Source organism: Barbus barbus, assembly GCF_936440315.1.
Source record: "Barbus barbus genome assembly, chromosome: 15".
Classification (NCBI taxonomy): domain Eukaryota; kingdom Metazoa; phylum Chordata; class Actinopteri; order Cypriniformes; family Cyprinidae; genus Barbus; species Barbus barbus.
The window spans coordinates 2,813,725-2,828,491 of NC_136743.1; the positions used below are offsets into that span (position 1 = coordinate 2,813,725).

At 35.1% G+C, this 14,767-nt stretch overlaps 1 protein-coding gene across 1 annotated transcript; it reads right to left on the bottom strand.

The window, feature by feature from the left end:
• Positions 1-6,539: 6,539 nt before the first annotated feature.
• LOC306881097 (cathepsin Z-like) lies at positions 6,540-10,863 on the bottom strand. Its single transcript, XM_079435007.1, has 6 exons — positions 10,534-10,863; positions 9,506-9,669; positions 9,250-9,429; positions 8,378-8,528; positions 7,683-7,848; positions 6,540-7,477 (listed from the first exon to the last, which is right to left on the bottom strand). Exons 1-6 carry the CDS (start codon positions 10,692-10,694, stop codon positions 7,364-7,366), a joined length of 936 nt encoding a protein of 311 aa, XP_079291133.1. The 5' UTR covers positions 10,695-10,863; the 3' UTR covers positions 6,540-7,363.
• Between the last annotated feature and the right edge of the window lie 3,904 nt (positions 10,864-14,767).

Here is a 14,767-nt window from a genome sequence, read left to right on the forward strand (position 1 = left end):
ACAAAAGAAGCGCTGCATTGCCGTTTCTGCGAGTGACAGTATGACAGCTGCTGTCAGCAGGGCTTTCACAAAGACACCATGAAAAATGCAAACTACACTGCAGAGAAAGATCCAGAGAACCTGCATGCACAAAGACACTTTTGATATGGAAGCCCACAGGAAAGACAATTACAAAAATAATGCCTTCTGTTTCTCCTAGACAGCAATGAGATTAAATGAAGAGAAAATTGAGGAGTCTCCTACTTCTCAGATGTAGGAAAATAACCCCAGTAATCTCACACATCTCATCTAGAGTTTCAGAAGAGATCTCAACAAAGTCAAATGTTTCTCATCAATTGTTTTTTCCAAATGATCTGAGCTGCTATTCACATTCACACACAGTCCATTCAAGATGGAGATGAATTTGTTTCTTCAACAAATTTGGATAAATGTATGAAATGCTTACCAATGGATGCTCTGCAGTGAATGGGTGCCGTCAGAATGAGAGTCCAAACAGCTGATAAAAACATCACAATAATCCACACCACTCCAGTCCATCAATTAACATCTTGAGAAGACAAAAGCTGCATGTTTGTAAGAAACAAATCCATCCATCCATGTTTTTTTTTTACTTCAAAACATCATTTTACAGTTCATAATCCATAATAATGCTTCCTCCAGTGAAAAAGTCCATCTTCTGTTGTCTTGCATCAAAATCCACCAACATTTTTGTTTAGAACTGTTTTGGCCTGTTTTTGCTTAATCTGTGCATATTTCTCTCCTGATTCAAATGACTTTTTCACTAGAGAAAGCAATATTATGGACAGATTTAAGCCAGAACTTGAAGTTTAAACATCTTAATGATGTATTTGTTTCTTACACACATGCAGCTTTTGGATTACTTACATTATTTGTGGATTATTGTGATGTTTTTATCAGCTGTTTGGACTCTCATTCTGACGGCACCCATTCACTGCAGAGGATCCATTAGTGAGCAAGTGATGGAATGCTGCATTTCTCCAAATATGTTCGTTGTGAGTACATCAGCATATTTTCATTTTTAGGTGAACTACTCCTTTAAGAGAGTAAATTCTAATCAAATAAATTCCTCCAGGAGTGTGAGACACAATGGAAGTAAGTATTTAGGAAAATCTTAAAATGCACAGACACTCACCCATGCAAATAACCGCAGTAAAAGCAAGTTACAGTGGGAACAGAGTGTGCTGCATGTTGCCTGGATCTTGCCAACGGCATCCTAGTATTGAAGATGATTCACATTGTGACCTAGACAAAGATCTAAAAATAGCCCGGGTTCCTCCAGCGTGCTTCCCTTGGGTACTAATGGAAAAAACCGCCTGTATAGAACGTGACTACAGTGACACCTGCATATAAATGAATGCATCTGTATAGCTGTAATGGCTTCTTACTAACACATGATGCTCCTGAATCCAGTTAGTGCTAGTGAATGTTTACAGAGGTCGATTTCTGTGCCAGCTAGATTAAATATAGTCACTCCGAGGGCAATGAGACATCAAAACAGACAGAAGCTCAGGATGTGTTGGATGCATCCTGGCTAAATGATGTACATAGACCCTGAGCTGAATTATTAGTATGAACACGATTTCCATGCACCGTGACTCATGAAATAACAATCAAACAAACAAAACAAACAGTCGCTGATCACAAATGAAAATGCTTCTGATGTGTTGCTGTATTTTGTATTGAGTGCAATTATCAGCCACAGCACTGCAAAGATAATCAAAAAAAAAAAAAAAAAAAAATTTCTGGTGCAAAATAAATGGTGTGAAACTGAAAAAAAGTCATGAAAAAAAGAAAAGCAAGTTGATAGACTGAAATTGTTTTCTCATAAAGAGTACTCCAATAATCTGTTATACAGATAATAATCTTTTATACAGTATAGCTAGAACTGTCATATTGCAATATATTATGTAAATGTAAACAATATGTCAGTGTAAACATAGTATGTAAACGTACAGAAAGATCATGTAAAAATTATTCATATTGCAATATAATTTAGTACTGTATGCAAATGTAAACAATGTGTAAATGTAAAAATGTCTTATTTAAACATGCAAATGCATATAAAGATTAACTATTTTCTAGTGCAAAAGACATTTTCATTTATATTGCAATATAATATGCAAATATAAACAATATTTAAATGCATAGAAAGATAAAAAGAAATTGTAGCTTCCATATTGCAATGCAATTTAATATGTAAAAATTATGCAAATGTAAACAATAATGTCTGAGAACATTTAAGTCAACATTTGGATGGCTAGGTCTGCAATTACACTATTTTTTCTGTTTTCTTTCTTTTTTTTTCTTTAATAAATATATTAGTGAAGTATGTTTTACAAAAAAAGTCATGCTTAATTAAATGTTACTTGATGTTTCTCTGTAATTATGAAATTTACTAGCAATTTCTGAGACCAAATTTTTTCAGTGTATTTGTTTTTCCTGTGGTGCTTGCTAATATATTCGCAGTCATCTACTCTACGCTCTGTCTAGCTCTTCTGAAATGTTTTCCTTGTCTTTCACAGCCCTATCAGTCAGCAGACAGCAGCTTTGACGGAGGAAGTGACACATTTATGACAGATGCAGCAGCTCGAGGCTTCCTGTCCTGCAGCCAGAGACACCAGCAAACAGAAGATGAGTCATCGTTAACTCCTCCTCTTCTGGCCTCACTGGCCCTTCACTTGCTCCATTTTTCAGATCACTCATCTTGAGGGGGCAATACTTTATTCAGACTGAATGCAAGAAGGTTTTTAGCGATGATGTATTATTAATCAAATGTAGAGCTGGTGCAAAACTTGCTGTTTTGTGCTGTTTCTTGATGTAAAAATTCAACCACTTTTAACCCTAAACAAACTGCTATTAGTCATTGAGGTCATATACAGTGGTTTCCTTAAAATATCTGAACGTTATTGTCATGTATATAACAAAATATCAAAGCAAGTGTTATTCATTTCAACTTGAGGAAAGCTGACTTCATATGTCGACTAAAAATCACCAAAAACATATGATTAAAATGATAAAGAAAATTAAAGTTATTTTGGAGAAGTAGCATTTGAGATGCATACAGGCATTGCATTAGATATGAAATATCAAAGAATAATGTTCTGGCATTTTTAAGTGTCCAAATACTGTTTGTGGTCATTGTATATTCAGATTTATAGTAATAGTTTTTTGGGTCTCATCAGACGATTTTAAGACTTTCTCGCAAATATAAAGACCTTCCATGATCCTCTAGGAATTGTTGTTTTTTGCTAGAGCGATAGTCTTGCCTCAGCATCTGCATCGGTGAAAGTGTCGACTTCAGCACCTACAGGAAAATCAATGCCGCAGGCTGATTCTGCCATAGTAAATCTCTAGCTGTTATGCAATGAGGTTAGAGCTCAGTTTTATGTCCGAGAACTTCTGTCGGTCAAACACAGGGGCACATGATTCGTTTTTCAGTCGCCTAAATTGTTTTTACTCATGATTGATTAGAAAATCTGAAAACTGATTGCAAATGGCCATTCATCTCAAAATGGCCAAATATTAGCTAATCAATCATCTTGATTTCTCAGTCTTCAGTTGTACAGAAGCTTTGTGTGAGGAACCGACAACACCGTAAAAGAAGAGGAGGAGCAGCTACAAAAGAAGTGCAAGTGTTTTGAGGGTGAGCAGATGACAGATTTTTCATAATTGGCTGAACTATTTCTTTAAACTCTAAGGCCGGCTCTAAGGAAAAAACTGGTAGTACGTTTAAAATCCGATGCAACAGTGAGTGATATGGAGATGGGGAGGAGAACATCGATGCTGCCAATTAGCTAATGATTCTCCTGCATCAGGTGCTGTTTACCACATCTCCACAGGAACGCTAATTAGATGCACAGAGAGAGAGACAAGTACAGAATCACAAGAGAGAAGAAATGTCCTCTCTATTTCACTGTGCTGCACTATATTCATTTTGAATTTTTGCAGCTGGAATAATAAAAGCATTGAAGTAATTGTTTACCCCAAAATTTAAATGTACTCATCCTTAGGTCATCCAAGATGTGGATGAGTTTGTTTCTTCATCAGAACAGATTTGGAGAAATGTAGCATTTCATCCTCTGCAGTGAATGGGTGCCGTCAGAATTAGACTCCAGAACATCAGTTAAAGTCTTGAAAAACGAAGTGAAAAACTGTTTGTAAGAAACAAATTCAGCATTTTCTTCAACTTCAAACCGCTGTTTCTGGCACAAGTTAATAATCCAACACTTCCTCCAGTGAAAGTACATTTCCTGTTGTCTCTCACATCAAAATCCAGCCACATATTTGTTTATAAATTTTTTGGACTCTTTCGCTTGTGCTTGATTAGTGCAGATTTCTCTCCTGATTCAGACCAGATGACTTTTGTGGATAGAGGACTATTTTAATTGGAAGCAATGGTTTGAAGTTAAAACATCTTGATGGATTTGTTTCTTACAAACACTTAGCCATTCACTGCAGAGCATCCATTGGTGAGCAAGTGAGACATTTCCCAAATCTGCTCTGATGAAGAAACAAACTCATCTATATATTTCATGGTCTAAAGCTAAATTTTCAGCAAAATGTAATTTCTGGGTGAACTGTTCCTTTAAAACAAAAACCCACTCAAAGCTACAAGAATTTGAACCACCAATCTATAGATTAATAGCTCAGGATCTGTTTTATTAAACTCAGCACACTGATTAACTGTACCTTTTAATAATATATTAAATTATTTAATGTGAAAAATCTGTGAAGTGGTTTGCATTTTTTCCAGGAACTCTTATTGCAATCATCAAGCTGTTCAGTTCCCATTTGAACCATTATTATTATTATCTTTTTTTGTGTGCTATTTCTAGTGTATTGAAGTCAGGGTATGCTTTTACATACACTGCATATCATTGGAATAAGAGCTTATTAATTTATTTGATCTTAGTCTTGTAATACTGCAAAGTATTTCAAATAAAGAAATAATTCTATTTGTGCATGAAATCCCAAGCAAACTTGCATGCATTGCCCCACATTTGCCGAGTGGGAGTGTGTTTTGGTGTGTAATCGTTCAGACTGCAATGCAGAATTAGAGTGTGTAGGCAGACTGCTGTACAGTACACTATAGTAACCTACATTAGGGACAATATGTACAGTCCCAGCCAACCCCACATGGCTTTAACTGTGCAGTCATTGAAGGATGCTTAGAATGCAAGTCATTTAAGTATGGATGGCGTTTTAATATGTGATGCACTGCAATGCATCAGTGCAATAAAGGTGCCTTATTAAGCCTTAGACTTTTGCAATCATTGTTAATATTGTCTTCTTACATAATATACAGCAGGTTGCTATGGTTTCATCATGCAAAACACTGTAACACTTCTGAACACATCAATGGCATTGATTGATTGGTTGCTGCGCAACGCACGTAGCAGGGATGCAGGTTTGCAAAACACACTGCATACTGCATCACAGAGACAGTATGCAACATTATATTATGCATATGTATATTAGTATGCTTTTGAAATATGATTCTTACCTGGATCGATGCCTGCGAGACGAATCGGATTTGCAAGCGCAATAAATGATGCACCAAGATTTGAAAAATAATCTTAAAAACAATGAAAGCAATTATACTACCGCTAATCTGTCAATTCAACCAGCTAATGTCATTTAATCGGATTCTGCAGAGCAGATGAGAGATGTTTGGTATCCTCATTCTAATCTAGATTTACGCCATTTGAAATCGAATTAAAGCAAGCGCATTCAGGTGCAGAGAGATCAAAAGATGCATCTTAATAAAAGCGATCCAGTGGCATCCAGAGATGATGCTGCGCCTCTCAGCATCCTCACGGCTGGGTAATTATCCAGCCCAGTGCCCTTGTTTTCTCCTGTAGTCGGGAACCATGTCTTGGTTCGTGTTCTGTTTGACTGACAGGAGATGTAACGAACTGCAGGGCTTCCTTCAGTGACTTCTGACCAATGCAGCGTCTGCTGGTGCTGTTGCTAAGCCCAGATGAGAGAGAAAGCAATGGACACCAGTTTCTACAGGCATCACATATAAACACATGCCATGTAGAAATTACCTTAAAGGAATTTCTGACAGTAATTTTCGCGTCTCTGATAAATAAATAAATAAAAAGAAAATAAAATTACTGTATTATGTTAATGCATAATAAGGTCATAAATTATCACAATACTAAATGTTATAATATATATAATGTATACTATATATGCACACACACACACACACTGTATACACTTATACAGAACAGTGTGTATATATATATATATATATAGTGCATGACGAAAACTAAACATTTTACTATTATAATAATATTTATTATAAAGGTGTATCTTTTCATGATTGTAATGCTTTCATGTTCTTTGTTTTCATATATTAGCTCTTCAATTATATCTTATTATATTATAATTATTGTTTGTAATTCTCGTTATTCCTATTACAATCTCATTACTGTAATACAGCAATTTAAATCATCTTGATACAATGACTTCAAAATAAAATTCTGATAAATTAAAGGCGATACAACAAATACAACCCTGGAGTGGAAATTACATTTATTTGACAATATTTTTCTCTCTCTAGACATTATACAGCAGGAGTCTTCAGCCTTTTTCTCACCAACCCCAATGGAGCTTAGACCCAAAGTACTGTTGCATTGTAAGTCTGGCATTTAATAACAAACACATGCATTCATGTATTTACCTGCTTTATGATCTGTACATCGGTTACCAACATTCTTCAAAATATCTTCTTTTGAGTTCAACAGAAGAAATAAAGTCATAGTTTGGAAGAAAATGAGGGCTAGTAATTCATTTTTGAGTAACATATTCCTTTTAAGTGAAAAATTACACATTTTTAGCAGGTTAGAGAGATTAATTCAATGATAGACAAATCTAAAATAGACAAAAAGAGAAACTATTCAATTGCTACACTGCTAAAAGTATTGTTTTTAGAATGGAGGTTTCATTTTGTTAGTGTTCGGTTTAGAACTAAAACAATTATAGGGGAGTTCTGATTTATGATGTGCAATATTTCAACATTAAATTAAAGTTACCATCATTGCTTTGTTAAAACTCCTAAGTGTTTGGCACATTTTACATGGCGATTTTGAATAAAATAATCAAGTAACACTTAATTGTGTACTATCACTCATTTTCATACTCACAATACTACAAAGCTTGTAATGTGACAGCTCTCCCCTATTTGATATGACAACAATTATTTACACCCAGAACAATTAGATTCGATTTCTTAGCAGATCTAAATAGTCTCTATGTGCTCGGTGAGGTTTGTCCCAAGACGGAGTCAATTCTAATTCTAAGTGAGGAACTGCTCCAGGTGGCTCCTCCTGATCTATGTAACGATTGGGTCTCCGTATGCACAGTAGTGCTCGATGGCGAGATTGTACCAGTTTCCTTTCCCTCCCTTATAGGCACTGGTGACAATCCTGGCCCAGCCTGACTCTCCCTATAAAACACAAGACAAACAGTTTAATCACAGCGACTTACAAGCAATTCCACCAGAGAGAAGTTGAATGACATAATTCTCATTTATCTCATGTGTTTAATTTCTTCAATGCGTTTTTTCCTTGAATCCACAGGTCTCATGTGGTTATTGTAAAGCTGAACAGATCAGACCAAAGCCCTTTGAAGGCCGCTGTGACTCTACTAACCCAGAACTCGCCCCAGGAGTTTCTGACGATCCAGTATTCGGTCCCGTCCTCTGTGACGCCCCAGCCTGCCACTGAGATGATGTGATTCGGCATAGACAGAATGTGAAATTCAGCAAAAACCCCTCCATCATACGCCTCCAGGCCTTTAGTGGCCATTATAGCACAGCTACAACACAGAGAAACAAAGAAACTGTTCTGACACAGCTGCAAAGTTCATTAGCATTGACAAAATCAAGCTGAAATTTGATTAAAGCCTAATATAGCTTGAATTGAATTAATGTACCAACTGTAAACTGGTGTTATTTTAGTATCAATGAGATACTGTTATAGTTTTTATTAATATTTTGAATTATTGATCTTGTTTTCATTTTAATTTCAGTAAAAAAAAAAATTATATGTAGTTTTTTTTTATTATTTTTATTTCAGTTTTAGTTATTTTAGCTCATTGTTAAACTAAATGAAAATGCTAAATATTGCCTTGGCATCTTACCAAAACAAAAATGTCATGTACACTTCATTTAAAGTTTATGTCAAATAACTGTTTTTATGGTTTTAGTTACTATAATAACAGCCCACTGTTAATGAACTATAGCCAAATACTTTTATATAATTTACATCTTTGCCGCCATTGAGGCCCAAGAGTTGTAGCTTATTTTAATTTATATTTAACTCAAAATATGGGCTGTAGAACCTGCCTGATTGGCCCATTTTTGTAGATCTCAGCCTTCATCCGATCTCGTCCTGAGACGTCTCCATAGTCTCCAACTTTCCACACGGTGTAGTTTTTAATTATAGAGCAGGAACCGAAGAACGAGCATGTGCCACACTGATTAAATGAGTCACATTCTACAGAAGATAAGATATAACATTTAAATCCACCACAACTCGCAATGTACTTCAACTTTGCATAACAGGTGCATGATTAGTGCAATTATTGTTATTTGGATAAAAGCTTGAATGTTAGTTGTAAATTTAAATGACATTTGCATGTTGTAATGACAAAAAATATGCATGCTTTTATATGCAACTCATTTTTATGGAGATAAATAAAGGCACAATTCTGACTTTTATTCTGGCAATTCTGAGTTTATATCTCGCAATGTTTTTTTTCTTTCTAGATATAAACTCAGTTGTAAATTCAGAGTTTACATCTCGTAATTCTGAGTTCTCCCTTTTTTTTTGGTTTTTGCCACGGAATAAAAAATGGTTCATTGTGATCTCACAATTCTGACTTTTTTTCTCACAATTGTGAGTTTATACAGTATCTCGCATTCACATTATTCTTTCTCAGAACTGCAAGTTTGTAACAACTCGGACTTTTTCTTAGATGAACGAGTTTATGTCTTGCATTTCTGATTTATTTATTTTTTTAGAATTGCAAGTTTGTATCTGGCATTTCTGGCTTTTTTCTTCGAAATACGCGTATATATCTTACAATTCTAACCTTTTTTTAATTCATTGTGAGATAAAAAGTCACAATCACCTTTTGATTTTTTATCCCATGGTGGAAACTTGCTTCCATACAGTTTCACAGCATCTCATGTCATTGCAGAGTTTGGTGTCTTACTTTGATTTCGGGCCTGATAATTATTGCAGGTCTCGTCAGGAATGCCGTGCTCATGTGCATAAGCATATACACCCATGTGATCTCCACCGTAGCATGAGCCTGCCCCGCCACAGTCAATCACGTTTTGCACTGACAGGTAAGCAGAAGGCCATGCCCCTTTCCTCTTGATGTTGATGCGATCTGATTTTAAGACAGAAAAATGCATGTGTCTGACTCTATTATATACTGTACTGTACTGTCGAGTCCTGAGTCTGACCTGCGAGTGCACTGGTGGCGCCCATGGCCCAGCAGGAGCCGCAGTACTGTGGGATGTGTTGGTTGCGTGTGATGCTCACATAGTTTTTGCCATTAATATTGCGCCAGTCCCAGGAGGCTGGGAGATCGGAGACGTTTACATATTCATGAGGCCGAGGGTATGTCCTAAAACATGCATTACTATTATTATTACAGAACCAGTATCATTTCAGTTTAAAAAATGACAGCAGAAGACATCAGGTTACTTAAAATGCAGTTAGTGCCTTATAGATTTGATATAACATCTCATTGCCTTCCTAAATGCCCTGCCTCTTATCCTCCATGTAAAAGGTGATGGTTACAGGGTACTGAATAAAAATATTTTTTTTTACTCAAATTTACTTGAGAATGAAATTTGATTTAGGTTTACTTTTCTTAACGCGTTAACCACCCATTTTCTTGTATTAAACATAAATTCATAATTTACTTTATCTTGCTTTAAAAATATTTCCTTTTCTAAAAAAAAAATTAAAAAAAATAATTGAGCTTATGCTTAAATCAAGAAAAATAAAAAAATCTGCCAATGGGGTAAGATAAATAAATTGAATTAAAAGAGGAAAAACAAGACTATTCTTCTTACCACACCGACAGATTATAATTTTTTTTTTACAAAAATACACTTCATTTTGATACATTCTTTAGAAAATGAAACCTAGGTCATTTTGATTCTCAAGTAAATGTATCTTAATTTAAGAATGCTTAGATACTTGTACTGGATCAGACAAAAATACTGAGTAATAATTTTTTTTTGGCAGTGAGATAACCATATTTACATAGAATAGATATACATTGGTACATTCAGAAAACATGTAAAAAAAAAAAGATGATACCATAGTAGACAGGGTACCTGCCCATGGTATATGTACTAAAATACAAGATATTGAAATAGTACTTATCTAAAAATTGCTATATACTGTACGTTTTGTAAGTGGTGTGTCAAAGTTTTGTTATTGCAGGTAAAACATATACAAATGAGATATGTTCCCATACTTAATGAATGATGGTCTGTGGTCCTTTATTGGTTTGTAGCATGAATCTGATAGTTGCTGAACTTCAGGAAATCCTCTTGTGTGCAAAAACAGACTGAGCAGAAATAAAAAGCAAAACACGGCAGACTCCATGATGCATGTTTGCACCGGAGCCTGGAGCATTAGAAAGAGCTGTAGCGCTCTCTACAGAACCGGAGAGAAACACAATGTTTTCTGGATCCAACCTACAGTAACATCGCAGTTATGTGTCTTTCTAATTTCACAGTAGTTTTGCTGAAGAAGATGGACACATCAGTTTTCTACAATGCAGCTGCTGAGGACATTTCTCACTAAAGCTGTTTAAAAGTGTTACATTTATTTGAAAGAAAGTTAATTCTGAGTTGGCCAATAAAACCAATTGAGGACGAGCTGTTGTTTATTTGAAATGCTGTAAAACACAACTCATTTATATCCAGAATAAGTGTTTGGTTTAGTTAGTGTTTACAGTAGAACTTTTATTTTGAAGGATTGAGGTTGTAGTGCTTCATTCTCACCAGCAGGTGCCGCTAAAATGCTTTGAAATACATGAGTATTTAGTATCTTTAGTATACAATAGTATATGCTGTATCTTGATATTTAGGGTTAGGGTTCATTTTATTTGACGTGTAATTTTTTGTTAAGATTTTTTAAATAAATGTATGTTAAAATGTTTCAAATCAATTTTGAAAATTCGAAATTATTTCATTTATATAGATGTTCAATTTAACAAAACAGTACATGCACAAAAGATCATGTTATTTCTCATTTCTAATTTGCACATACTTGACCTGTACATACATAGTTGTCTATATTATATATTGTGTTTTTGCTGCTTTGCACATTGCCTATTTGTATATTTGTATATTATTATTTTATTATCTGTGTCCTGTCCTGTTGCACTAAAGCACTAAATAATTCAATAATAGGTCCAAATGTTTTAAACAAATACTTTCAAAACTATCTTCATAAAGTGATTAAAAGTTTAAAGCTTTGTGTTTTAACTGGACTAATGGCTTAATTAAGCAGAATCTAAGTCAGCGAGAGGTTCATGACACGTGTTTGGAGTTTCTTAACAGGAAGTTTGCGTCTGTCGTTTCTTGATCTAACTTTTATGTAATGAAATTATGGTCAGTACTCATAAGTGTGGGAAGTTGTTTAGTGATCAGAGTTTGTCCACTCAGCAGACTGTGTGGACTCAGATTGCCATGTGATTCAATTTGACGTCGTTCTCTCGCTTCCACCTGCACTTCATCATATCCTCTCAGTTCAATTCATGTGTATCTCCTGACTCTATCAAAGAGATGAGAGCTTTTCCACTGTCTCGTGTAGTTTTATGATGACCTGAATGCAAATTGACAAGATTAAAGATCTGATTGTGGACTTTCAGTGGAAACAGAAGGAAACACAGCCTCCATTAAGATCAGCGAGACCCCTGTGGTCAATGGTAAAGAGTTTGTTTACAATGTCATACTAACATACTTTGTGTGTGTGTGTGTGTGTGTGTGTGTATGTGCATTTTCAAGTCAATGTGCAAAAATTTTATTATATGAATAAAATTAATTAAATATATTTTCAGTTTAACAAGACAGTATATGTATGGTAAGATAATATAGAAGTTAATAATATAAATATACATTATATGCATTATAAAGAATATAAAAAATAGTAAAATGTTTTTAAAAATTCAATTATATACATTTTTCATTTAACAAGACAATAAATGTACTGTTAAAATGTAAAATAGGTTTATAAGTTAATAGTATAGATATAAATTATGTAAGTTATAATTAAAATATTTTTATATACTAAAAAAAATGAGAAAAGAAATTAACTTCAAGACAATACATGAATGGTAAGGTAATGTCAAAATTAGGTTTAAAGAAGTTAAAAGTAGGAATTACCTAAATTTACTGTAAAAAATATTTTTTGCCAAGAGAATGCCTGTATTTTACCTTTATGTATGTATTGTTGTGAATTATTTTTTTTAGTCATATAATTTCTGTGTATTTTTTATATTTCTCAATGCATTAACTAATGTTTGTGTATCTATCTTTCTCTTATTCACAGTAACACTATATCTCATAAATACAAACATTTGTCTTCCCTATTGGACACGTGACGAACAAACTTTGAAACTTAAAAGCATCAGTCGCTCTCAAACGTTAATTCTAATTGTATAGATGGCTAAAGAGTCGTTAATAATGCAGAGCTTTAAAGGTAGATGGTGGTTGGTTTTTAAGAGGTTATCATCAATGTTTTAGGGCTCTAATGAGGATGAGGATGATGATGTTCTGAAGAAAGTGATACCTGGAACACCACGCCTAATGTAAAGCTGTGCGATTACATTAGAGCACTGAAGAAACAGGGTCATGTGACATCACTGTTACAGATAACATGCTGTGATTGGTTGACCATACACTCATTCCAGCACAGAGGAATCCATTAGTAATATTCCCAGTTGTGGTGTTTTTACCAGCTCATTTTCTTTAACATGAAGTGTGTAAATCTTACCAAATCACGATCCTAGAATGTCTTATGTTCAGAGTCAGTGATATTTTAGTATGCAAGACTTGTACAGTATTTATTAATATTTTATGTTTTTTATATTTTCCATTTTATTTACTTTAGTTGTTTGTTTTTTTTGTAATATATATACACACACACACACACACACACACACATACACACACAGGCCACTTTATTAGGTACACCTTGCTAGTACTGGGTTGGACCCCCTTTTGCCTTCAGAACTGCCTTAATTCTTTGTGGCATAGATTCAACAAGGTGTTGGAAACATTCCTCAGAGATTTTGGTCCATATTGACATGATAGCATCTCGCAGTTGCTGCAGATTTGTCGGCTGCACATCCATGATGCGAATCTCCCGTTCCACCACATCCCAAAGGTGCTCTATTGGATTGAGATCTGGTGACTGTGGAGGCCATTTGAGTAAAGTGAACTCATTGTCATGTTCAAGAAACCAGTCTGAGATGATTTGAGCTTTGTGACATGGTGCATTATCCTGATGGAAATAGCCATCAGAAGATGGGTGCACTGTAGTCATAAAGGGATGGACATGGTCAGCTACAATACTCAGGTAGGCTGTGGCATTTAAACGATGCTCAATTGGTACTAAGGGGCCCAAAGTGTGCCAAGAAAATATCCCCCACACCATTACACCACCACCACCAGCCTGAACCCTTGAGACAAAGCAGGATGGATCCATGCTTTCATGTTCTTTACGCCAAATTCTGACGCTACCATCTGAATGTTGCAGCAGAAATCGAGACTCATCAGACCAGGCAACGTTTTTCCAATCTTCTATTGTTCAATTTTGGTGAGCCTGTGGGAATTGTAGCCTCCGTTTCCTGTTGTTAGCTGACAGGAGCGGCACCCGGTGTGGTCTTCTGCTGCTGTAGCCCATCTGCTTCAGGGTTCGACGTGTTGTGTGTTCAGAGATGGTATTCTGCATAACTTGGTTGTAACGAGTGGTTATTTCAGTTACTGTTGCCTTTCTATCATCTCTAACCAGTCTGCTCATTCTCCTCTGACCTCTGACATCAACAAGGCATTTTTGTCCACACAACTGCCGCTCACTGGATATTTTCTCTTTTTCAGACCATTCTCTGTAAACCCTAGAGATGGTTGTGTGTGAAAATCCCAGTAGATCAGCTGTTTTTGAAATACTCAGACCAGCCCGTCTGGCACCAACAACCATTCCACGTTCAAAGTCACTTAAATCCCCTTTCTTTCCCATTCTGATGCTCGGTTTGAACTTCAGCAAGTCGTCTTCACCACATCTAGATGCCTAAATGCATTGAGTTGCTGCCATGTGATTGGCTGATTAGGTGTACCTAATAAAGTTGCTGGTGAGTGTGTGTGTGTGTATGTGTATATATATATATATATATATATATGTCTGTATAGTTTTACTTTTTATCAAATAAAATTTTCATTTTAGTCATTTTATCACATCAAAATAGCAATTAGCTGAAATAAAATGTTAATACTTTATTTTATTTCAGGTAATGAAAATGTTTATTTTATGGCTCTAGACTTTTAGACTTTACTAGGTTCGTTGCTGGGGTGTTTACTTTTAATGATTTTACTTTTAAATGTATTAACACTTAAACATCTTACATTTCGGTCTGGTTTCAGACATTTGCATAGCACTAAATCTGTATTATTATCCTACTGATGATATTTTACTGTCAATGG